Source organism: Podarcis liolepis (genome assembly GCF_965112155.1).
Source record: "Podarcis liolepis genome assembly, chromosome: 13".
NCBI classification, from domain to species: domain Eukaryota; kingdom Metazoa; phylum Chordata; class Lepidosauria; order Squamata; family Lacertidae; genus Podarcis; species Podarcis liolepis.
In genome coordinates, this window is record NC_139573.1 from 22,446,281 (window position 1) to 22,472,335 (window position 26,055).

Genomic DNA, 26,055 nt, shown 5'->3' on the forward strand with positions numbered 1-26,055 from the left:
TGCTTCTCTGTTCTTCACTGCGCTGATCAGCAATGTTGGGCTGGGGCTGGAAGCAGGGAACTGAAAGTTTGAATGTTTCTTACTGTTCCTGGATTGGATATACAGGGATGGCTGTTGAGGGCACAAGAGCAGGGAATAATTCTAACACACGTACCTAGAGGTTTTGATCAGATTTCCTTCAGTAACAGCAGCGATTCCCAAATTTGTGACAAGACACAGAACATGAGATGATCCCTATCTTGTGAAAAAGCAATAATTTATTCAAGGCTCCAAAGGAGGCTGCTGGCTGTGTTTCCGCCTGCAGGCCTCCTGGCGTCAAAAACTGGGATAGCTCAGTCAGAACACGAGACTCTTAATCTCAGTCTTGTGGGTTCCAGCCCCCATGGTGGGCAAAAGATTCCTACATTGCAGGGGATTGGATTAGATGACCCCCAGGGTTCCTTCCATCTCTACAATTACAGTTGTACCTTGGAAGTCGAACGGAATCCGTTCCGGAAGTCCATTTGACTTCCAAAATGTTTGGAAACCAAAGCATGGAAGCCGCGGAAGCCCTGTCGGACGTTCAGGTTCCAAAGAATGTTCGCAAACTGGAACCCTCACTTCCAGGTTTGCGGCGTTTGGGAGCCAAAATGTCCGAGTACCAAGGCGTTCGGGATCCAATATGTATATGATTCTATTATCCTTGAGCAGCTGCTGACGATCTTGGGCCCTGACAAAGCTTACCACTGACCTGCCCTGGGCACAATGTTAATTATCTCCCAAAATTTTGATCAGCCCTGGGGAAGTTTAGGTCAGTTGAGGAACTACCATTTAAATTTTCCATGCCTTGAAGCAAGGATGGGGCACCTCCAACCCATTGGTCAACCTTGGCCCATCAAGCCATCCCCCCAAAACCACACATGCCTATCAACCACCTGCCACCACTCCAATAGGTGGGTGATGCCAGCTGATGGGCAGGGTTCTATTCTGTTTTGGCTGTACGTGCAGCCATTGTGGCAGGATTTGACCCTCCAGCTCCCCAGCTGTTGATGGGAGGGGGCATTAAATCCTGCTCATCTTGACAGAATTGAATGCAAACCCCTTTACTGAAGCCCCTGATAAAATGATGTTTGTGTTTTCCATTTTAGCAGCAGCGCCTTGCTGACCGCTGCCTCATTGTGATGTTAGGCGATTGCTAGTTAGGTGGTTTTATTTGCAAAGCCAATCCTGGTAAGAATCAGGTCTGTGGAGCCCAAAAGTTTCCACTCCCACCGCCCTGAAGTGAACCCTCCCCCTCCAAATCCCCTCACATATTTCTTTTGCCAGTGATAAACTAAATTCTGGGGCAACAGCTTTTATGTTTTGTTTTTAGCTCTTGGGCCCATATGTGAAACAATGCAAAGAGGGTGCTCTGAGCATGTGTGAATTTCCCACAGTAATAATTTTCCCACAATAATTTTTAATGACAGCTTGCAGGCGCAGCCACCCTACATGAGGCATGAGTGTAACCCAAGCAACTGCCCAAAGGTACTGGGTGTTGGTGCTGGGCCTGACTAGCCGTCACCAGCCACACAGACTTCCTGATTTCACAAGTAAGGGTTTCCAAGAACACAGATGTAATTTCTAGATTGAGACATCAGAAGAACAGCACCTTATTTTAGAAATGTTCACAACCTAACCTACATTAAAAAAACGTGTTTCCCCTCATGTTTGTTCTGAAGTTTTAATGAACAGGCCCAAATCAGGTACGTGTTCAAAATCTTGACTGCAATCCAACAGTTGTTTTGGATTTACAACATGCCATACCTGGCCAAAAAAAGGAAAACAGCCGTAAATGTAATGAACATCCAATCACAGTGAGGACCCAAACTCATTTAATATGAATTATTCCCATTCATATTAAATAATAATTCCAAATGGAAACAAATGGAAATGCAGCGAGTGGAAGATTCATGTTTAATTTGTATGCAAATTTGAGGGAAGTCAGATTTAGATGTGGGCCAAGGTTGTGAGTTTACATATTTAATTAAATGCACATTCAAATATATTAAGTTGAGTTTTGCATTTCAAAACAAAACAAAAGGAATTACAGCTGCAATCTTATACAAACTGCCTTGGAAGGAACTGTCTCTCAGCCTAACCTATCTCACAGGGTTGTTGTGAAGATAAAATGGAGAGAAGTGCCTGTTTGGAGGAAAGGTGGGATACAAATGTAAAAATAAAAGAAGTCCCACTGAACTTTTGATTAATCATGCATAGGGTTGTGCTGTAACCCCCTTCCCCTCATACTTTTCCGTACAGTGGTACCTCGGGTTAAGTACTTAATTCGTTCTGGAGGTCCGTACTTAACCTGAAACTGTTCTTAACCTGAAGCACCACTTTAGCTAATGGGGCCTCCCGCTGCCGCCGTGCGATTTCTGTTCTTATCCTGAAGCAAAGTTCTTAACCTGAAGCACTATTTCTGGGTTAGCGGAGTCTGTAACCTGAGGTACCACTGTATTGTATAATGTTAATTGTCTTCCATGTTGGAGAGGGAAACTTTGTTACCCTCCACCTGCCAGTAGCACCTGAGAAAAGGAGACTCCAAACACAGTTGGATTAATGAGGCAATGCTGAGAGAGTAATTAATGAATTATTGTAATTCATGTCTGTTCCACTAGCTTTCCTTGTGCTCTGCCTGGGCAAGGATGAGTTTAATGCATTAATCTGGAATGTGCAAGTAGTCTGAGATGAACATGACACTAACGTACCCAAATTATTACTAATCAAGAGGTAAAAGGAAAGCTGTATCCTACGCTGTGCAAATATTGTTACAGCGTTCCCACCCCTCCGCCAGCCTTTCCTCCCAGTTACTTATTGCTTTAATAAAGAGGAGAATCACCCGCGTGAGTTATATTTCTATTAATAAAACTGCTGTGTAGCTTAGTGACTGCCAGCCCGCAGACTGAACTATGAACCTGGCAGTCTCTCAATCAAACCTCACTCCTGCGAGACGCCCCCCTCGCGGTTATAGGCAAACCGCTCTCTCAGCCTCAGTCCCGCTTCTGTAATATGGGGATAACGCTGGACTTCCATACAAGGTTGTTGCAAGGATGACTGGATCACGTTATGTCTCTGAAAGCCAAAAACTCACAAGGCGCGTAGGAATGCGTAGGAAATCGCTGCATTATGAAACACATGCAAATACTTATAATAATATGAGATCTCCTTGCACAAACAACGTTATTGCAATAGCGCTTTGGGGATTACTTAAAAAACAAATATCAAAGAGGTGTCCTATTATGTGACAGGCCACCACGCAGTTTAGGGGCGTGACTTTCTAGGATTTAGGAATTAATTTCATAACCGCGTCAAACCTATACACCCTCCTGCCTTTCGGGGGCGTCTTTTGTCTGCTTTGGGGTTTACAATTGGGCCTATCTTCCGCGCGTCCAATCACGGACATCGCTGACAAGCTGCTGGGGGCGTGTCTCAATGGGTTATGCAAATAATCGAATTTCAAGGACTCGGGACGCCCTATTAACACCCACCGCAGGGAGGGCGGGGCGTCCGTTATGCTAATAATGGAACGACAGTTCTTAGTCAAGCTCGGGCGGTTGGTAGGCCCCGGAGAGGAAGGGCGTGGCTTGCATATATTGTCATTTTTATGCAGAGTGCAGAACCCTGATCCGGGCAGCCATGTGCGAGTCAGAGCGACTGCGGTGCAGAGATTATGCAAATGAGCGGCGGGATCGTGGGCGGGGCTTGCGCCGAAGCCTTGCAGATAGGGGGACCGGCCCGGCGTGAGAAAAGGCGGCAGGGGAGGAGGAGGGGAGCAGTGGTACCCGCATGTATTATGTTAATGAGGGCGGTGGGCGGGGCCGGATTGTGAGCTCAGCCCGAGGAGGGGAGCGAAGCGAGGGGGAAGCCCAAGGAGGAGCTGCTCGTTGCAGCGGCAGCATCAGCAACGGCAGCAGCAGGAGGAAGGAGGAGGAAGAGGATGCAGAGCCCGGCCAGCAGCTGACCCCGGGGGGGGAGCCCGGCCATGGCCTTCCTGGGGGGGCCCCGGCTCCTGGACTGGGCCAGCTCCCCCCCTCACCTGCAGTTCAACCGCTTCGTGCTGACGGGCTACCGGCCGATCAGCACCGGGTCCGGCTGCCTCCGCAGCCTCTTCTACCTGCACAACGAATTGGGCAACATCTACACCCATGGTGAGTCCCCGCAGCCTTCCCTGCCTTGCTCCCCGCAGCCCGTCTCTAACACCGGCCTCTCCACCACCCCAACCCCGCCGCCGTCGGCCGCGCTTTCTCCCGCCGGGCTCCGATGCCCTCCGATCTCCGGGCTTGCTCTCCTGCAGGGCCCTCCCCGCGATTGCACCGGCTGCCAGCCCTCCAGCCCTAGGCGTGCAGTGGGCATCCAGAGGCACCTCTACCTCCGCCCGGCTGCCCAGAGCTCTTGTACCCTTGCTCTGGTCTGTTCCTGGTGCATTTCGGCATCTCTCGGCTGCTGCTGCTGCTTCCGTTTTTCTTGCCCGGTCCCACAGCGTCGGCGGGGACCCTTTTCGCAAGGCCTGGCTCTCCCCCACCCCACCCGACGGAGTTTGAGAGCCGCGCGTCCCTTCTCATGCCTCTTCCCTCTCCCCCAGCCGCCAATCTCTGTCCTCCAGTTCCATTGCGCCCTGATCCCCAGACAGACTGGCAGCATCCTGGCCGCTGGAGGGTCCATGGACAACCTCAGTGTCACGCACGCGACAGCCCCACTGCAACCTAGCTAGCTCTCCGTGGGCAATTTAGATGCCTGTCCCCACGCTCTGCATATTTTTTCTCCCCCTCCTCCCCCAACCCCTGCTTTCGTGCCCCCTCGGATGTCAGTGCTCGTTCATTCTGCTTTCCTTGTCCGTTTCCAACGAGCCACCCCTTCAAATGGTGAATAATTAAAAGTTTATTTTTCTGGGCTTAGGTGACTGTTTGCCGGAGTCGGAGCAAAGTTGCTGAGCTAACATTGGCCACGGGAGTTTCACTTCGCTTATTAGCTGTTGTGCCCTGTTTCCTGGTAGGGTTTCTATGGCAGCCTTAACTTTGTATTATCCTGTGTGGGTTTGTGGGAGAGCAGCTGACTTCCTGCAAAAGAGAGGCTTAGCTGCGGAGGGCATGTTTTGCATGCCGAAAAGCCAAGTTCAGTCTTGGATGCCTCCAGATTGAAAGGGTTAGATGGACCCAAAGGTTTGCGAAAATCAAAGAGGGTTTTCAAGCGCCTTATTGTTATGAGGCATGTTAGGTTGGAGCATCAAGGAGCCAGCTATGACTCCCTGTCACCCCTTCACTCATTCAGCTTTGTGTTGTTGTTGTTATTGTCTGACTTATGGCAATGGGGGATGGAATGTTTTAGAACTCTCCGCCAGCTTCCCATTCATTGCAAGGCTGAGTTTGGGCAAAACACACAATGCGCTTTTGTCATTGGTTTCAATGGGGATTGTTCTGGACACAAGCACCTGTGGCTATGCTAGAGGAGGTTGAGCTGAAAAGCTCCATTCTGGGGAGTTTGGGCAGAAATTATAGGCTCATATTCACACAGCCATAAACCTTTCTGTATGGGGAGAGTAAGGGGAGGCAATGAGGCCTGTCAATACTTCTTCTATTCTGGAGGTTTCTTATTGCAAGAGTACAGTTGTGCAAATCACATCCACAAAAGTGACTAGCTCTCACCTCATTGTTTCATGTGCCCATTCCTCCTTGTAACATAGCAACTTGAACAATTCTGTTGCACCTTTAGTACTTAGGGGATGGTTTGAAGTCTGCTACTGCTACAAACCTGCTGAACCTAGGCAGACCTGAGTCAAGTCAGTGCCTGGATGGGAGGCTGCCTAGGAAAACAGGAGTGCAACATAAAAAGAGGTAAAACAACAACAACAGATCAGGACAAGATAAATTCTGTATCTGAAAAAGTAGCTTGCATGTAAGGCCTGGACACCTTGGGACCCACTGGTTTGTTACGCCTTCTGTTCTTGCTGCCCACCTGGGAATACAAAAAATGAGGATGTTGCTCAACACCTGGCAGACCACACCATCTGGCTGGTGGGGTGTGTTTGGCTTGGGGTGGTGGTGACAAGTTGTAGTGATGGCCACCAACTTGAATGGCTTCAAAAGAGGATTAGACTAATTCATGGAGGATCAGGCTATCCTGGGCTACAAGCCGTAAGGGCTGTGCTCTTTTGCTATCAAAGGCAGTATCAGTTGCTGAGAATGACAAAAGGGGGGAGAGCGCTGTTGCGCTCAGGTTCTGTTTCCAGTTTCCTATAGGCATCTGGTTGGACACTGTGGGAGCAGGATAGATGAGCCATCGACCTGATCCAACAGGACTCTTCTTAAGTTCTTAAACTGAGCCAACCTGCTTTAGCCAGATGAAAGAGAAACAGTAAGCATGAATATATAGCATTCAGAACACTTCCTGGTTGCTCAGATTGCATGCAAAAGGCCTGTGGTTCAATAGCCAGCATCCCTAGGCTTCTTAGTGACTGCCCTTCCTTAACTCTCCTATTGGAAGGGATGTCATAAATCAGCCTTACTCTAATCTGTTGCCCTGCATATGTTTTGCCCATATTGGGCCCAAGCGGAGTGGACATTGTGCTCCATAACATCTAGAGGGCACCAGGTTGGGAGAGGCTGTGATAAAAGTATGAAGAAGATAATTGCTGTCAGAGTTCAGTCCACAGCTGTAAACCACAACAGCCCTTGAAACTTTTGAAATATTCTGCTCCCCATTCCTAAACAGCATGTATGTACTTTATTTATTTAAAATATTTCATTTTGGGGGAAAGGCTTCTAACCCTTTAACTTGTAGAGACATAACAAAAACCATGCAAGCAGGATTATATCCTTCTGCTCACTGAAAGTAATGCGTAAACCTATTGTGCAAGTATGTAGGTGGTTCTGCAATGCTTTCCTTTCCCTTAGGCCTCCTTATTGCAAATTTCCTCACCCAGAACTTGTTTTTATGCCACCTGTAGAACTTGGGAAAGTAATAATCATGTCATGTCCCAGCCCAGGTGTGTTGCTAGAACCTTAAAGGGCCTGGAGCAACAGCCCTGTGACAGAAATTTGCATGCCATTTATGAGATCTTAATCTCAGGGTCGTGGGTGTTAGGTGAAAAATTCCTGCATTGCAAGGAATTTGACTTGATGATCCTCAAGGTCCCACCCAACTCTGCAATTCTATGATTCAATGCAAATTGAGCATGACTTCTAGAGGAAATGTGCCTTGCAATCATTTTTTTAAATAAGTACTTTAAGTTTACAGAAAGTAAGAAAGAAGGGAAGGGCTAGAAGATCTTGGGTCTGGTACAAAAAGACCTGGGGCCTGGACCCCTGACCTCCTCCTAACAACACACCATCCCAGGTATGATCTGTGGGCATCTATTGAAGCCCCCTCAGCTACAGATAGTCTTCGAGCATTCAGAGCACTGAATGAATAGTGCCTGAGTGGATGGGTGGCTTCCTGGAAATCTCATGTACATCGTCTTTTGTGAATAAAAGGTGGGAATATGAAATAAGAGCAAGTAGCTTTTGACCACATGCAGAGTGTCCCGTCCCCCCCCTTGGCACTGAGCTGCTGCAGCCATTCCCCTCATGCCAATGATGAGTACCGTAACTAGGGTACAGTTTCCCAGCGCCCCTTAAGAAGCGAATCGCTCTGCTTTCCCACTGCCCTGTATTAGGGGAATAAGGAAGGAAAGTGCTCACACAGCCAGAGAAATGAATTTGCCTGGGTAATGAGAGCGGAGAGCAGGACCAGTTGGGCAATTGAGCAAGCCGCAGAGTTGAGGTTGCAGGATTTCCTCCTCCTCACTGTTCTCGTGAGCTCATGAAATAATCTGGTCTCCCCTGTAAGGGCAAACTGCCCTTTTACAAGCTCTCCTGCCCACAGGACCCCTTTCATGTGTCACAAGCAGAGGCTCAGCATATTGTGCAAGCTGTGCGCTGTTACTCACCATGGATGAGGGAGGGAGCGGGCAGCAGCAAGCCCAAACAAAAGCATCTTTTGGGGAATGGCTTCAGCCTGCCCCAGCTCACCGGGTGGAGTAGGGTGGGGTCAGTTAACAAGCTGGATATTCTTGAAATGGATTCCCTGAAAATGCAGCGGAGGAAAGGCGTTTGCTTGGCTTCGGTGGCTGTTGACGTGTCCCACCTGAACACATTTCTTCCCTTATTGAATATCTAACAAAGAAGCAGAGAGTCCAACTCTCTGCCTCCAGCTCCTATCAGGCCCAGCCAACATGCCAGGGGTCAGGAATGAGGAGGTGTAGTCCTGTGAGCTCTGAAGGGCCAAAGCTTCTTTTTCCTTGTCTAGGACAGTTCTTTCTGAGTGTTCACATTTCTGCAGGGACACCCAGAGCTGCCTTGATTCATCTGTAGTCCATTACTGGGAACATGAGAAGAGCCTGCCAATGGCCCATCTAGTCCAGTGGCCAACCAAGTGCCCCAGGGAAGCTTGCAAGCAAGACATGAGAATCACAGCACTCTCTCGTCTTGTAATTCCCTGCAAATGGTATTCAGAAGTATTCACTGCCTCCAACAGTGGAGGTACTGTAGAACATAGCCGTTGTGGCTGGTTCTATTGATAGCTTTGTTGTCCATGAAGTGGTCCAATCCTCTTTTAAAGTCCTCCAAGTTGGGGCCCGTCACGGCCTTCCATAGTTTTAACTATGCGCTGCAGGAAGTATAGTAGTACCTTGGGTTAAGTACTTAATTCGTTCTGGAGGTCCGTTCTTAACCTGAAACTGTTCTTAACCTGAAGCACCACTTTAGCTAATGGGGCCTCCTGCTGCCGCCGCGCCACTGGAGCACGATTTCTGTTCTCATCCTGAAGCAAAGTTCTTAACCTGAAGCATTATTTCTGGGTTAGCGGAGTCTGTAACCTGAAGCGTATGTAACCCAAGGTACCGCTGTACTTTCTTTCTTCTGTCCTGAATCTTTCAGCATTCAGCTTCATTGAATGTCCATGAGATCTAGTGTTATATGTGAGGGAGAAAAACGTCTCTCCATCCACTTTCTCCATTCCATGCATAATTGTACACATTTCTGTCATGTCACCTCTTCCTCACTTTTTCTCTAAACTAAAAAGTCCCCAATGCTGCAACCTTTGCTGCACAGGAAGGTTGCTCCATCCCTTTGATCATTTCACTGGCCATTTCCTGAAACTTTCCCAACTCTGCAATATCCTTTTTGAGCTGAGGTGGCCAGACCTCTGCACAGTATTCCAAATACAGTCACACCATAGACTTGTATCACAGCGTTAGGGTATCAGCAGTTTTATTTTCAATTCCTTTCCTAACGATTCTTAGCATGAAATTTGCTTGTTTCACTGCTGCCACACACTGGATCAACGTCTTCAGCAAGCTATCCACTATGATCCCAAGGTCACGTTCCTGGTCAGTCACCCCACGTTCAGGTCCCATAAGCAAATATGTGAAATTAATATTTTTTGCCCCAACATGCATCACTTTACACTTGTTTACATTGCATTGCATTTGCCTTTTAACTGCTTGTTCACTCAGTTTGGAGAGGTTCTTTTGGAACGCTTCACAATCTCTCTTTTTGTTTTAATGACCCTGAACAGTACTATCAGCAAATTTCACCACCTCACTGCTTACCCCTTACTGTGTGTGTGTGTGTGTGTGTGTGTGTGTGTGTGTGTTGTGTCTTCTAGTGAAGACCTTTTTTTTTTTAAAGCGGACAACTCTCATTGTGCTACATGCTCTCCAGTGTTTTGCCCACATGCTCTCCAGTGTTTATTTGCAACCATATGGGCTGGGTTGCTCCTCTTTCCTCCCCACCCCTTTTCTTTTTTTGTGAAGGCTGAGATTCTCAGAATAGTCCTCATGTTGCATTCTGCACATTCCCCCCTGCATTCCTGCAGAATTGTGGTACAATACACACACAGCCCCCCCCCCAAAGGTGATCTCCTGCTCAAATATCTGACTTTTTAAGTCTTTGCTCCTACACACATGTTGTGGCAAGAGCCTGACTTGAGGAAGGAAATTGTTCTCCAACTGCCGGTGTCAAATGAGGGCAAAGAGCAAAGTGGAGCAATTATGGGTGTGCTGAAGCGTTGAAGGGCACTTCTAGGGGACCAATAAAGCTGTTTGCCAGCTTTGACATATAGCTAACAGGCTTCAAAGGTTAGAATAAAGTAGCCTGAGCCACGTCATTTTGAGATTTGACGCACCTGATGGGGTGCGGGTGTTTAATGGATCAATATCCTAAAGAAAGACTGAATTTGTGGCTTCCTTCCTTGGTGTTAGAAGGGAGTAGGTCCCTGGCTAAGAGAATTCGGTTTCAAATTCCTACTCTAAAGGAATTGTTGTTTTCTCTCTCAAGGCAATCCCTCTATGCCTGCCATGAAATCCTTGCATGTTGCAAAGGATTCTGGGATGTGCAGGGGGCTGTTTTTTTGTGTGAGGCCGGGTCTACTTTAAGCTGAGCATACTTGTACATATCCAGCCCTCTCCCATGGCTGTTTCTCTGAATGGGACCAAATGGTGGGCAGGTGGTCTTTTGAGGATCTTGTCCACTGTTTCCCATCCTTCTCCTCAAGGAATTATGGGAAATAGTTTGGGGAAGCTGCCCTGGTTTTAGAAGGGATTCCCGCGTGTTGTGTGCATATGAGCCAGGGCTATTTTGCCCAAAACGACGGCGGTTGTAGGCGTTTTCTTAGAAGAAGCCAACAGGGCCATGAAAGTTGTTTTGTTTGTGTTCTGCTGAGGCAAGTGGAACTTTTGTATATGTGTAAACTTGCTTATACCAGCTTCCCAGGGGAATTGCCTCGCGGATACCATGCTGTTGGTTTGGCAGCATCGTCAGGGTGGGGAATCTCCAGGGAGCGGCATGTACCGACACCTGGGAACTGCTTGGCAGCATCGGTGCCCATGGCCGGCTTCCAATAAATCGCAGGGAACAAATCAGGCAGGATGAGCAACATAAGTACTTCTTCACTAGATGAGGCCAAAGGTTGAACTCGTCCAACACTGTGTTATCAATAGCCTTGGGGGAGACTCAAAAACAATGCATGAAAATGATGGCAGCCATGATTGATCTGGTTTTTTGGGGGGAGGGGTATACTGTACCTGCATATGGAGGTTCAGTTCAGTTTCTATTGATCTGTTGGGTCCACAGCTTGAGGGCAGAGTTTTTCCTTCTGTTCAAAATATCCCAGGTTCAATGCCTAGTGAAAGGATAGCTTTCTGGAATCGAGATAAACCAGTAGCCTGACGGTGTAAGCCAGCCTCATATGTCTGTGAGAAGCGCAGGGCCCACCCTGTCATTAGAGCGTGATTATAGCCTATAGCCCATAAACTTATGGGGCTGTGGTGGCTGATTCTCCCAAGCCCCCTGGCCATTCACACCACATCTGCCCCAGACATTTAAAGCACTATCATTCCACTTGAAACAGCCCGAGAGCTGTTAGGATATCCCTATTCCTTTCACAGAGCTACAATTCCCAGAGTTTCTCAGGAAGAAGGATGGACCGTTAAACCACTCTGGGAACTGGGAGCATTGTGAGGGGAATCGGGGGTCTCCAACAACTCTCGGCACCCTTAATAAACTACAGTTCTCAGAATTGCTTTGGGGAAGCCATGACTGTGGCACGTTGGTGCTTTAAATTTCTGGCGCAGGTGTGGCCTCCTTCTTTCGGAAAACAGAGCTGCGTATTCTACATGGCCTGTCATTCACCCCTAAAAAAGCCTGGTGCTCTCAGGTGCAGAAGAGGGTGTTATCCCATCTCCAGTGTTGAAGCAAGAGGTGACTGTCTATGGTGGGAGGGATGCCCCATTGTGTCCTTTGCCTCAGGCAGCCCAAAATCTTGCACAGGCCCTGGAGATTCTCTGGTTAATTCTTGCTCATTTTCTCCCCTCACGGAACCCAGGAGCCCTGCTGGGAATTACCTTTCCAGCCCTCTGGGGGCTAAGCAGCCGTTGATCCTGGCTAATCCAGGCAACGGAGAGATTGAGTCCCGCTCTGCTCTCCTGGCCCAACATTTAAGACCTGGGGGCAGGGAGCAGCTATGGAGTCAGGGTTCCCAGGGGATTAGAAGGGCCTGCTTTTCAGCTGCCCTGGAAATAGTTTTTAAAAAAATATATATCTACATATTCAACGCCCTCCTACTCTGAAGGACAAAGGGTGTTAGAATATGGTCCACAGGTGAGAAGAAGAGAATGGTGAGGGATAAAATCCAGGAATCTTGGCTTCTCTTGCCTGTCCATGAGGTGAGGCAGTTGCCTCAAGCGACAGATCCAGCCTCTGAGGAGAGTGCCGTCCGTGACTGGCGGGGAAAAACAGGCTCTGGTACTCTGTACCAGCAAATATTGCCACTCACAAAACCAAGCAGTGTGTGTATGCGTATACAGTCCTCAGGATGCCATACATGGCCTTCTCTTTGCCCACAATAAGCTTCCTGGCCAAGTCGGGATTTGAACCCAGATCTTCCCTGTCCTACTTCAGCACCTGATAACTACCTACCTGCTAGCACGTTTGCAAAGCTTAAGCAGGGACTGGTATGTTTTCAAACGGGATGGGGGAGACCATGTGTTGAGCTTCCTGCATTGCAGGGGGTTGGACTAGATGACCCTCGGGGTCTCCCTCCCAGCGCTACAATTCTATGACTTTACCTACACCTTGCTGGCTCTTGACAGGTGCATGGAAAACAGAGACCAGGATAGGAACGGCAGTTTGTCTGGGGCGGGTGGTGGTGGTGGTGCAGAAATACAGGTAGGCGTTTTGATAAATGGATGAGTGGGATTTAAGGTTAGCTCTACTGGCTGGTGGGCATAGATGCTGTGCAGAGAGTGAGGGGACCGCAAGGGCCCTGGAGATACTGTATCATAGTGGATCCAGCAGGAAAGTTGGTGTTGCAGCGGGCTGGGAATCTGGGAGGTTTTTGTATTGCTGAGAGGATGTGGCGGGCAGTACCCACACTCTTCTGGGAGGGAGGCAGCTGTGTGGGTAATGTGAGCTGTTCCGGATTCTCTTGACCTCAGTGACATTGTGCAGCCAAGAGGTAGGATGAGGACACTGGGCAGAATTTTGCCCACCCCTAAATGCTACCCCCTGCATTTGGCCGAAAGTAAGACTGGGCTTAACACACACCCCTTTTGGCTCGCACGATGTCATTCAAATAGCGTGAGAGATTCAATACCATTGCAGCATCCTGCTCTGGCTACTAATCCTTTTTATAAAGTGATCCCAGTTTTCTTCTTCAGCGTGTGTCACTTAGTGAGCTGAACGAAGCTTTCCCTTCCCTTTCTCAGATGGGGGAACTGAGGCGCCGTTTCAGCCAGGACCACACAAGGCGGATTGATTTAATTTTTTAAAAAAGAGAAGGGTTTTCGTCCCCCACTTTCCGTTGTTTGCATCCTTGAGAGAACTTACAATTTAAATGGTATCAAGTGTCGGCAGTAAAACAAATTGAATAAGCAACCTGACAAATTAAATTTTATAGTCTAAAAACAAATAAAGAGGTAGGCAGTGGCTAGGAGAATATTAATTGCTGTTTGAAGGCTCATGAAAAACAGGACTGATTTAGCCTGGTTTCTTGTCTGAAAGATGACGGTGCCAGGCAAATGTGGTTGGGTTGTGTGTGTTGTATATCAGGTAGACCTGCCTAATCTCCGAAGGTGAAGACACCCACAGAAGCACCTTGCAACTGCCTTTCTGGCTCAAGCCAAAATTCACCTTATCCAAGCTTACCTGTGCAACAGTAGCCAGCCCAGATGTTACTAGAAAGATCTCAAAGTAGGTCACGGAGGTGGGCATTCTTTGTTGTTTGGTCCCAGTATCTGTTAATGGGTGGTACAGTGGTACCTCGAGTTACATACGCTTCAGGTTACAGACTCCGCTAACCCAGAAATAGTGCTTCAGGTTAAGAACTTTGCTTCAGGATAAGAACAGAAATCGTGCTCCGGCGGCGCAGCGGCAGCAGAAGGCCCCATTAGCTAAAGTGGTGCTTCAGGTTAAGAACAGTTTCAGGTTAAGTACGGAACTCCGGAACGAATTAAGTACTTAACCTGAGGTACCACTGTATATTCCTCCTAAACATGGAGGTTCAATTTTTCTTAATCAATTCCCTCTATTTCTTGTGTTCAGAAGTGAGTGCTTATATAGCCAAAATGGCGCCACATACAAATAAGAGGGAAGGAGTGACAAGTTCAAGGATACCCCAAGGTTTACAGAAATACCCCCCAATAAAGCCTTCATGAGAGAAAGGTGAGGGAAGACCCCCCCCAAATAGTCCAGTGAGGACTGAGCATGCTCACTGGCCAGAGAATGCTGACTGACCGTCTGTGGGAGAGCAAATGGAAAAATGGGAAGGAAGAGGGAATAAAATAGAGCTTCACAGAGGGCAAGGCTGGCTTAGTGAACAGGAGCACTCCATGCTGCAACATTTTGTTGCAGGGCCTGCTGGTTGGGTTTAAACATCATTGATGGGCAAATCTGCTATGAATTTGTTGGCCCAAATCCATTTTTTAAAAAACCAACTGCTGGTAAATGAGTGGACTTTGCTGCATTTTGTGGAAATCGTGCATGAGGAAGAAATACACGTTGTTTGCACCTTCTGGCCGTGGGGGGGGGGGGGCACACATCCTCGCCCTTCAACTCTTTACTGCTATGGCCAAGGACCAACTCTGGCACTAAGAGGAGATAGTGCCGCTTCCTGATGCCATGTGCCTCTTTCTTTTCCTACAGCCTTGAGCCTCCCACTTTCTATCCGTCTTCAGGAACTGTATTTATTTAGCTCCTTCCAGGTAGTTAATGATGATCCAATTATAGGCTCAGTGTTTTTTCCTCTTCCCCGCCCCTTCCATCCTGCCAGGGGGTCCAACGTCATGCATCCTCCCACCCCATACAAGCACCAGGACGTATCCTGTCCCAGATGCTGAAATAGCAGTTCCTGGGATAAGTGGCTTACACTTGAGCAGCTGACCTCAGAGGTGGCAAGCAGAGCCCAGACTGAACTCTGGCTGTAGGTGGGCCTTTGAGGTTTAACACAAAAGCGTGAGAGCCTCATGTGCGCCCGCATTTCTGCCTACAGTACACACAAATCCTTCCTCCTGATCTCTCTCCCTTTCCTCCTACTCTTGCCCACCCCTCTATTAAGGTCTGGATTGGCATCTACCTGGGCCTGAGACTCTTGGGGAAAAAATGGGGGGGGGGGAGGAGCTGCATTGATTGGGCTGTATGAATAATAGCTGTGACAGGGTGGATTGGTTCAGCTCTCCGAAAAATGAGGTTACCCTTGATTAAGCCTCTGGAAATGACAGTGAAATGTAATAAAAGGAGAGAGAGTGAGAAGGGAACATCCCTGGCCCTGAGAATGGGTTTGTGTGTGTGGAGCCAGAATCGCACAACGTCAGCGCTTCACGGTGTATATTCCCCTGCCCCGAGTCTTTGGCTCAGACCGTGAAATCATGACTGTTTAATGTTACACAGTCCTGAGGCTTCCGGGTCTGTTATCCGATCCCTAACATGTCCCTGGGGAGGAGAGCAAGGCCGGGATTGTGCTTCTGTGACAGGTCTGTAGCAGCGATTGCAGAAACTGAGAACAGGAAAGGCAGAGCTGGGTGCGCAGGGGTGGGAAAATGAGAATAAACTTGGATGTCCCCGATGCTGGTGCTAGGGCCTGGAGACAAGGACAAAGAGTAAGACTATTTCAGGTGTAACTTGCTTTATTCATGTGGGAAAACAACAACGCTGCCCCCCTCCTCTCCACTGTGTCCTTATCTTTATTTTTTGAAGTGTGGCCTGGAGTCTGCTTTGGGCAACCAATACAAGCATCTGCCCTGAAGCAAGATATCCTCTGGGAAGTTTGCCAGATCTCGCTGCAAGGCTCCTGCCACTTCAGTGGCAGAGTTCAATGGCCGAGCCTTGATAACTCTGCAGGAGACAGTTGTCAGGATTTGTGTACGTGTGCACTGGGGGAGGGAACACAACACTAAATGTTGTGCCGAGGATGGCTGAATTCTGCAAACAGTGTTAAGTGAATTTGTGTGAATCTTGCAAACCCTTTTTCTCCTGCCAAGCATGAGGAGGCAAGTCCTGCCCCCCTTCTCCAAACTCTGGCTTCTGAGATCTTGCTGTCATTTCTATGTAGACCCTCAGGTCGGTATGTACTTATCACATTTCCTTCCCTGTCGTCCCGCTGGAAGGAATTCGGGGGCAGAATAGATGGGAGTATTCATTTTTTCTTATTGCTGTTCATTAGATTTATACCCTAACCCTTCCATTAAAATGTCCAAGATGGCTAACAACAATAACATTTACGATAGAAATAAAATAACAAATCCGCACAATAAATAAACAGAATAAGAATAAAAGATCACAACAACCTTATGAGGTAGGCATAGGTGATAGAGAGGGCTTATCCAAGATTTCTTTCTGTGCTTTGTGGCTGATCAGGAAACCTTTCAGGAGCTTCAGTAGTCACTGCATTACACTTTCAGTCTTGAGGGTTAGAAACTATTAAAAAAAACACACCAGCTGGGAGTTCTTAGCTTGCTGAATTCTGTACCCAAACCCGTTTGGTAGTGTAGTTTATGAGAGCCACCTGACCTTGACAATTATTCCCCGACTCCTTTTCATACCTCTGTTTGCCGCCCCCCCCCCTTTTTGCGTAGAAAACATCTGATTGGCAAAGAGAGGATTGCGTTTCCCGTTTTGTTCCCGTGTATGGATTTTGGAGCAGGCCCGAGGCCATTCCCTTCCTCAGGGCTTGGAGAGAGTGGTTCTCCTCTGCCACCTTGCCTCTTGGGGTGTGTGGGGCAGAACAGCTTCTCCCTCTTCAGGTGGCACTGTGAGTTAAAATGTACCTTCCCATCCCCTGGGTGCCAAGTTGCTGCGTGGCTTCTTTAAATGGCCTGGCTGCATTTTGGAGGCATTTTGCGGTTGTGCAGCTGGCGCGTGGGTACCACAATCCCTGCCGTCAGCAAAATGCATGCTTCCAAGTTATTTGCTGACATGGCCCTCCCCGTCGTCCTTGGGACCGTCGTCCCGTCAGGTGGGGATGCTGGGAGCCGTCAGGGGTGGGGGTAGAAAACAGCCTGGCTATTTACCAAAACGCTGGCTTTGGGGTGGTGGGGGGCAGGTGCGCTTGGCTTATGCCCTGTGGCGGCCATTGCTCCCTGCAGTGGCGTAGCGTGGGTTGTCAGCACCCGGGGCAAGGCAAGTAATTTGCACCCCCTAACCCGTGGATTTGTGCCCCCTAACCCGTGGATTTGTGCCCCCTAACCCTAACCCCCAGATGTTGCACCCAGTGCGGCCGGCCCCCCCTGCACCCCCCACGCTACGCCACTGGCTCCCTGCTCTGTAGCCCAAAAGCTTAGATTAAATCGTCATAGTCTCTGCTGCGCGAGAGATGAAAGTCATCCTAGCTCATCTTGACTTTGGCTAGATCACAGCCATAGAGCTATGTGCAATGCAATCCCCACATCTCCAGGTAAGGATGGGAGCAACCTCTGCCCAGAGCCTAGAAAGGCACTGTCAGTCAGTGTAGGTGATACTGAGTTAGACAGACTAATGGCCTGACTCTGTATAAGGAAGCTTCCTATGTTTTTGAGGTTATAACCTTGACCCCAGCTGCCTAACCCGTTTGCCAATTTTATTTAGAACGTTTATAACCCACTTTCTCAAGGTAGCACATATGGTTCTTCCTCACCCTCTGTTTTTATCTTCACAACAACCCTGCGAGGTAGTTAAGGTAGAAGCACTGGTGCAAGGTCACCCGGGGAGCTTCATGGCCGAGTGGGGATTTGAACCCTGGGCTCCTGGGTCCTAGTCAATCACCCTAACCACTGCACTACCAACAACACGGGGAGCCAATGGGCTTACTCATTGTGTTGCCATGGTCCACCCTCTTGCCGTAGTTTGGGGAAACAGCTGCTGTTAGTATACCATTCAAGGGGATCTGACTCGGACTGGGGCGACCTGACATCAAATGCTCCCTGCCCTCCCCAGCCATGAAAGTTGCTGGGTGACTTTGGGCCCAGTCACATGCTCTCCAGGGTAGTTGTGGCAGGAGTAGGAGAGAACCATGTAGCGGCGTAGTGCCCCCTAGCCAGGAGCCTAGGCCCCAGATGTCTGAGTGCAGAGCAGTGGTGGGAGGCCTCAGCTGGGGAGCCCCCAGGGGGAAAAGGTTCAGAGCCAGGGGATTGGTGGTGGGATGACGATGAGTGGTCAGAGGGAGAAGCGAGAGCAGGCTGGGAGGAGGAGTCAGAAGCTGAAGTGGTAACAGGGTTTAGTGAGTAGGAAGAGGCAGTGGCAGAGTGCAGTCCAGAATCAGAAACAGAAGCAGAGGCTGGACAGGAAGGGGCCAAGAGGCAGAGGTGAGTCAAGCTGGTAAAGAAGCCAGGGGGTCTCCCCCTCCTGCTGTGGCAAGCTCCCCTCCCCCTGGTCCCCCAGAACCAGAAGAGGTATGAAGAGAGCAGAGCAAAGACAAGCACACGACTGAGTCTCAGATTGCTTGGGAAGGACCTGGGAGTGTGGGAGACTTAGGGAACTGCCTCATAGGGGCAAGATATACTAGGACAAGTTGCTCTTGTCACTAGGCCTGGCCTAACGTGTCAACCTTGCTTTCTTGAATAAAGAATTAACTTCACAGATGCCATGTGATTTATGGCTCACCTGGCACCTGCTCCTGATACCATCTGTGGCATCGCCACTGGAATTTTTTGAAATAATTATTATTTATTTAAAAGGAAAGGGTAAAGTCTGCAAAAGGGCTGTGCTTGAGAACTTGGAGACCTGCTATCAGTGAGAACAGGCAATACTAGACTAGATAAGGCAGCTTCATTATGTCCCACTTCCGCCTCACCACTACTCATGTGAGTGCTGACAAACTCAGATTCTCTGTCCAGCGGCAGGCTGGCAAAAGGGATTCTAAGGCTTAGGAACGCATGGTCTTTCATACCTTTGGAACTCTGCCTCCCATCATCCCTGGTCATTAGTCAAATTGGCTGGGGGTGATGGGAGTCATGGGTGTAGCCAGGACTTTTGTAGGGCGGGGGAAAGAATCCCTTTTTATTGATTTGGGGCAGCTGCCCCTCCCTGTCCCCCCCTTGGCTATGCCCATGATGGGAATTGAAGTCCAGCAGCAACACCTGGGCAGGAGGAACACACAGGTTCCCTTGCCCTGGCCCAAGCTTGCATGTTCGCCAGTTGCATGAAAGAGTAGGGTTGCATGTGTTTTGTATCCTGAAGCTTCACTGTGCAAATAAGAGGCACCTGTTGCATTTCTCTGCCCCTTGTATGTGTTAGAGAAGCAGAGAATCTCGCATGGCGGGGGAGTGACCACTTGGGAATCTAACCCAAAGAATCCTGGGACAGGAGGGTGCTGAGAATTGTGGATCTGTGAGGGGCAAACTACACTTCCCAGGATTCTCTGGGGGAAGTCATGTGTTCAAAATGTATGGTGTATATTCAGCCTAAGACACTCCACTCCGCTTCAGTGTGTGTATCCCGATTCCCGACTGAAGCGAGCTGTTTTTCAGGCAGAAAGTGAGAAGAGGTGCAGCTTTTCCTGGCAAGTGAGATTGCGGTAATGGGGTAACAAAGGGCACTGGCCTGCCAGGAGGGAAGGAAAAAAGTTGGTAGCAGCAACTCTTCTCTCCCTAGCTGTGGGCTAGGTGACAGGCCCCTTGGGGCCGGGGGCTGACTCAGTCTCCCTGGGAGATTCTCTTCTGTTTCTCCCCAGCCTCTCTCTAAAGGAGTATTTCTGGCCTCTTAATGAATGTTTATCATGTTCCTAATTGAGATCTGGCTTCGGGCAGCCTCAATTAGCACAGTAATTGGGTTCAGGGAGACCTAATCTGTTTGTGTAAAGCTGCGGCCTCTGGGGGAAATGGAGGGTTAGAGAGGGGAGAGTTGAGGCTCAACGGGGATAAGGAAGAGTGAGGGTAGGGCAGGCTGGACCCACAGGTCAAGAATCTACCAAGCGGCTGCATTTTGGCGGTGGAGAGAAAAGAAATCCAGTCCGTGCCCCATCGGGAGGAACATGGCGTTGGCCTGCTCCCCCCCCCCCGGTTGTAATTATTGAGGAAGCTTTAGCTCATTAAAATGTTTTTCAATGCTGCAAAAGTTTCCATAGTACACATTGAACAGGTGGTGCTTGGGGAAATTGCAAGCGCACACCATTCGCTTCAAACTTTTTTCACTGTCAGAAACAAAATTTCAGGGGGAGTGGGAAAGGGCTGTTGTTTTAATGTTTACACACAGAGCGAGAGAGTGCTCAATCCACGCTTCTGTACCTGGTAGAGGACTAGAACAGGTGGCCTTGAGGGTCTTATCAAAGATTCCTCAACGGAGCCGTTGCTTTGCGAGAGGAGCATGGATAAACTGTGTCAAAGGGTGTTCATTGCTGAAGACAAGCAGGCTGCCCCTGCCCAAAAATGCTTTAATGGTGGCTTTCCCGATGCCGCTTTGATGCTCCACAATTTTTCTTCCAACTGTGTTCTGACGTGACAAATGGGATGGCAGGAGCAGAGGATGTGGGTTGGAAGGGGGAGAGAGATGCCAAGGGCCTGAGAACTGGAGAAGATACACCTGGTGCTAACTTTTAGAGTGGGGCACTCTGTGGGAAGAGTTGTGAAGATGGTGGGGTCCCCGGGCTGTCCCTGGTTGGAGATGGGATACTAGGCCAGCTCTCCTCTTCTCTCTTTCAGGTATCCCTCTGCTGGGGTGTCTCTTTGTGTTGCCCTTGACCATTCCGTGGACCCGACTCTCCGTCTCATGGCTAGGAATAGCGCACTACCTGGCTTGCGTCTTCCCACAGCTCGGCAGTGTGCTCTACCACCTCTTCATGAACCACGAGGGAGGCCCCGCTGTCTACCATACCTTGCTCACCCTTGATATGTGTGGGGTATGCATGGTCAACACGTTGGGTGAGTTAACAGTGCTCTCCTCCCTGGTTTACTGGGATGCGGGTAGCGACCAAACTCTGGCACAGAGGAGACACGAGAAGCTGGAAAGGAAAAGCCTACTTTTGATGGGGACAACGGCACATAGGTACTGACAGGTATCAGAGGGCGGATCCTAGAACAAGCCAAAATTCGATGACGACCCCCTAGATCTTGGGCCAATCTTTGCCCATGAGGCTCTTTTTCCCAAACCATAACCTGTCACCTGGGGGGTGGGAGTGTTGGGCCAAATTCTGTGTGGGCTGTGTACCTGTTCTGCCTGCCTGTCAGATTTGGCCAGCTAGGCAGATCCTGATAAGAGCCAAAAATGTTCTCTGTGGTGGATGATGTTTAGGAAGCTTAGATACCAGATCTGGCAATTGGTCCAGTTTAGCCCAGTACCGCCCAGGCTGAATGGTGGCAGGTCTTGGGTAGAGGCCCGTCACAGAGCCTACCTGACCCTTTTAACTGTAGATACCAGGGATAGAACTTGGGAAGCCTTACTTACCCCAAAATAGCCATAAAAATTGTTGTCTCTCAAAGTAGCTCGCATCAATAAATAATGTTTAAGAAGTTGGGGGGGGGGGGAGCGGAATCCAGGCTTACAAAGTAAAAAGACAAGACACACAGCAGAAGGGGAGTGGCAGAGGAGGGAGAGCACTTCCTGAATGCCTGAACAAAGTGCAGAGCAACAAGACATGTGCCTGGAAGGCAGGAGCGGGCTAGTGTGTGGGATGTGGGGCATGTAAATTCAATTAATAATGATGATGACGATAATAATGTGCCGTGAGCAGCCGAAGTTCATTTGGGAGTGGTAGAAATCTGGCAAGGGAGAGGACGTAGAGTTCGGTTAGATGCAGAACTGAGGGGTCTTGGGAGTGTGCCTGAGAGAGTGGGGGCGGCAGCATGACCATCCTACCAGTGGTGGAGGCTGGCCACACAAATGACAATTATAATTACCAGCTTCCCCCTCACCCCACCCTGTCCTTAACTTCCTGATGGGCGGACTGTGTTTCTCTCTCTTCCCTGCAGGTGCTCTCCCCATCATCTATTGCACGCTGGCCTGCACCCCGATTCCCCGCACGGCTGCCCTGCTGGCCTACACGGGCTTGTCGAGCTACGGCATTTTCTGCGCAGTGACTGCCAGCTCCAGCGTCCGGCGCCTGCGGGCTTTTGCCTGGCAAGCCCTCTTCCGCTTCTTCTTCTTCTACCTGCGATGGGTGGGACTGGGCACCGGCCACCCTTCCTCTCTGCGCTCATACCTCATAATGGACGCTTTGGCCTTTCTCGGGGGCGTCATCAACATCTCGCGGGTGCCTGAGCGCTGGAAGCCGGGCCGCTTTGACTACTGGTTCAACAGCCATCAGATAATGCACGTGCTGGTGGTGGTCAGCATCCTTTATCTCCACTGGGGAGTAGTGGCTGATCTGCAGTGGATTGGCACCCACGCCTGCCCCATGGAATGAATGACTGCATCATGTCCGGTCCTACCCTTCCCATCGAAGAACCCCACAGATTTAAGACGTGGGGTAGGCCACAAGTTCCCGTCAATCAAAGTCTTTGACAAGGGCTGACAGACAAGGAAGGACGTTTTTTCTTTTCTTTTTTATACAACTCACTTAGAACAGGGTGGTGTTATTTTTTCGTTCTTGGGGTTATGGTTTTCCATTGCTTTGAGTATCTGTGGATAAACATATATAGGATCTGGAAACCTTGGGGTCTACGGCAATGGATTTCCATTGGTTGAGGTGCTTCTAGATTGTGGTGTTCAGCTGTTCTTCCAAATTGCCATCCAGGGTGGATGGCCTTGTAAACATTCTTGGGTTAAGAAGAATTCTAAATTGCTGACCTGTAGCCTTGTAACTTGTGAGAAGCTATTGATGGCGCTAGCAAAGGTTATCCGTACCCGAAGCCTCTTGCATCAATTCTTGTTGGCTGCAGGCTTTTCTGCATCAAAGCTTCCTTAGCTTTGGTGGCGGTCAAGGAAGAACACCATTGTTTTGGACATCTTTTTCACCTGTTTTGAGGGTGACGTATGCACTGGGCGAATAGGAATTCAATGGAATACACTTGTTCTGAGTACAGCCTCTCTGCTTTATAGAGACGAGTTATTTAAATAGACTTTTTATCCAGGTATCTTTCAGACACCATGCAATACTTTTTTTTTTTTTTAAGGGCTGGTTAGACACCTGGGTATTAAGGTCTGCTGCACTGAGTGTTGGTGAGGACCTTGAGGAAAGGAAAGGGTGGGATACAGCTAGTCTATTGTGGAAGATGCTCTGTATACATTCATTTGCTCTGAAATAACTTGAAGCACTGAACCAGCTCCCCCCCCCCCCCACTCCTCCGGAGGGGTAATTAGCGGCCTTGAAACTAGATTGGGTGGAAGTAAGGTCTAGAGTCCAGATTTCCACTTCTGGTTCTTCTCACCAAATCTGGGTCTATGGCTGACTTGCAACATGCTTCAGCTTCCCCTTTCTCTCCGGGGGGGAGGGATTTGGGGATCACCTTGCAATGTCTGTTTGCCTGTTGAACCCCACCTACTGCTTTCGTAGCTATACCTATTAGGCAGAGTGGGTACTTTCCAGAGCTTAGTTCAGCATAAAATGGGAAAAGGTCTTTCTCCATTTCTTGATAGAGATGACTTGCAGCTGCCGCTAACCTAAGTCAGTTGCTGCTATCTTCTGACCCTGTCTTCCTGTTCACGGTTGGACAGAAGGCCACCAGCCATATTTCCAAATTCCAGTTCACTTCCTTCACGGCTGCAGAATTAGTCCAGCTGGCCTACCTGGTCAGTTATGAGAAGAAGAAATAGCTACATTTTTAACTTAGGGCTGTGGTCAGCAACTAGATTTCTGAGTGGTCCATTTTGCAAGCATGGGGACAAAAGGCTGCACCCCTGTGGCCTTCTAGCAAACGCCGTGGCCGTCTTGTTTGGCCCAGGGACCTGAGCCATAATTTAGGTCACCCTTTTCCAGCTAGCTACCCTCCAGATGTTTTAGTCTGCAAGACAAGTGCAACTGCGTGCTGGCTGCAGCTGATAAGATTTGTACTCCAAGATATATAGAGGGCAGCAGGCTGGGGAAGGCTGATATAGGTAATCGGCCATTGCAAGTGAGGAAAATAACTCAATCCACAGCAGTTTTTAAACTTGTTTCTTGATGTACTGGGCCCAAAGAACACTCTTCCACATTTGGGTTCTAAATGATAAGGTGAATGGTTCTTCAGCTAGAGTTTGTTCTAATTTTTATGGCAGAAGTTTTTAAGTCCCCATGTCTTTTGTTTGGCCTCAATGGAACACACCCAAACTAGTTCACGGAAATCAGCATCCCAATCCATGTTGGGTAGCCCTTATGAATAAAGAAATATTTTAATTATAAATTTAACAAATGTATTTACCTAGGTTACAATTGTGCCGCTTTTTAAAAAGCCACATATTAACAGAAGGTGGGGTTTCTATATTTTCTATGCAGCAGCACCACCTTAATCTGAATCTGAAATCTGTACTGTATAAGGGGCTGAATAGTGGAGCATGCCTGCAAATAGTTCAAACCTATTCTGATGATCCAGACTGATAGCTAGTTTTTCAGTGGAGGACGCAAGTCCTTCTGGATTCTGATTTTGGGCCAAACAAGGTATGTCGATGTGTCTTTCTGTGAATGTGAGTGGATAGAGAAATGAAAGCGTTAACTCTGGAACTTTCCCCATTTTGAAGGGGAGGCCCTGTGACTCTGAGCAGAAAAACAACCAAGAGACAGATTGTAAAGGGATCAGCATGCCCCCCTACCTCTTCTGTTTCAACTTGCAGGTGCCTGAGGCAGATTGTGTGTGTTAGCTTTTTTTTTTTAAGTCAGGGAAAGATAAATATGTGTCATATTGGTTTGAATCTCAGTCAACTTTAGAACAGATAACTCAGCTGCTGGAGGTGAGGTACAACTGACTGAGGATCTGAAATGACCACGTAGGGCAGATCTCATGGGGGGTGTGTGTGTGCACGTGTGTGTGTGTGTGTGTGCTCAGGGAGGGGCAGTGAGTTTGAGCCTTCTGTTTGTTGTGTGTCACATTTTGTTGTCTGCAAATGCAGAAAGATGATGTATCAGTGGTGTGACCCGGTCTTCATTATGGCTGAATTTAAGCCTTCCACAGTGGGGTGGGAAGTGTCTTGTGTTTTTCTGCTCTCAACTGTTATGGGCTGGGGTTTCACTTGCTGCCAGCAGCCTAGTCTTGTCTCTTGCTATCTCAGGGTAGACGGACATGGTTAATGTTCACAGCTTCTTTGGGCTGAAGCTACATATCATCTTAAAATATAAGAGCAAGGCACCAAAAAAAAATTAAAAAATGCACTCCATGCAGGAGGGAGGGAAAGAAGGGAACTGTAGGTGCTTTATGGTCCAGAACCTCATTGGGCAGATGGCAGGTCTGGGCTTCTAATAAAGAGAGCTGTCTAAGGAAGACTCATCTTTTTCCTGGCCTGTCATAAGTGGTACTTATTCTTTCAAAGTGTTGCAAAAGGTTCCTGATGGTTGCAACCTCTTCCACTAGGATGTGTTTTCCATGAAGGAAGAGATAACTCATCCAGGTTTCAATCCAGAAGCACCCTCCAGTTATCTTAGAGATGCTACACAGATGTTCATCTAGGTCCTGGAATACGGCTCTCCTGCTGACATGTCAGGCGCATTTTTCACGTGACTTTAGAAGAGCTTTCATCTCCCAGTGCAGAAAAATGAAATTACAGTTCGACATCAAGTGATTAAATATATCAAAAGCAACAAAATTGTATACAGTCAATCATCTAACTGTACCCTTCAATATTTTAATCACTTCCAATGGAACTTTAGTATGACTAACTAGTGTGAGATTGTTCCCTGCATTTGCTGGATGGTAGCCAATGGTTTGATTTCTTTATTCTTCCTAGGCCACTTGCCTGCCACTTGACACAAAGACCACACTTTTCTTTAATAACGTTGAAAGTGGCTTGAGCCATTATTCAACATCCAGACACTTTGGCCTGGGTTGAAATTTAACACTCCCTTTCCTGCTATTATTTTATTTTCTGCCACAGCACAGGAACCAAAACAGTCAGGACTGAATTAACTATGGTGCTTGAAGGTCATTCTCACCTTATGGACTGTGGAATGGAGGTAGAACCATCTGTTCTG

General features: G+C 48.6%; 1 protein-coding gene across 1 annotated transcript; it reads left to right on the plus strand.

The window, feature by feature from the left end:
• The first annotated feature begins 3,723 nt into the window (after nt 1-3,723).
• Nucleotides 3,724-25,348, plus strand: PAQR4 (progestin and adipoQ receptor family member 4). Its single transcript, XM_083472260.1, has 3 exons — nt 3,724-4,169; nt 20,663-20,881; nt 21,929-25,348. The coding sequence occupies exons 1-3, from the start codon at nt 4,004-4,006 to the stop codon at nt 22,360-22,362; spliced, it is 819 nt and encodes a 272-aa protein (XP_083328386.1). The 5' UTR covers nt 3,724-4,003; the 3' UTR covers nt 22,363-25,348.
• Nucleotides 25,349-26,055: the final 707 nt, after the last annotated feature.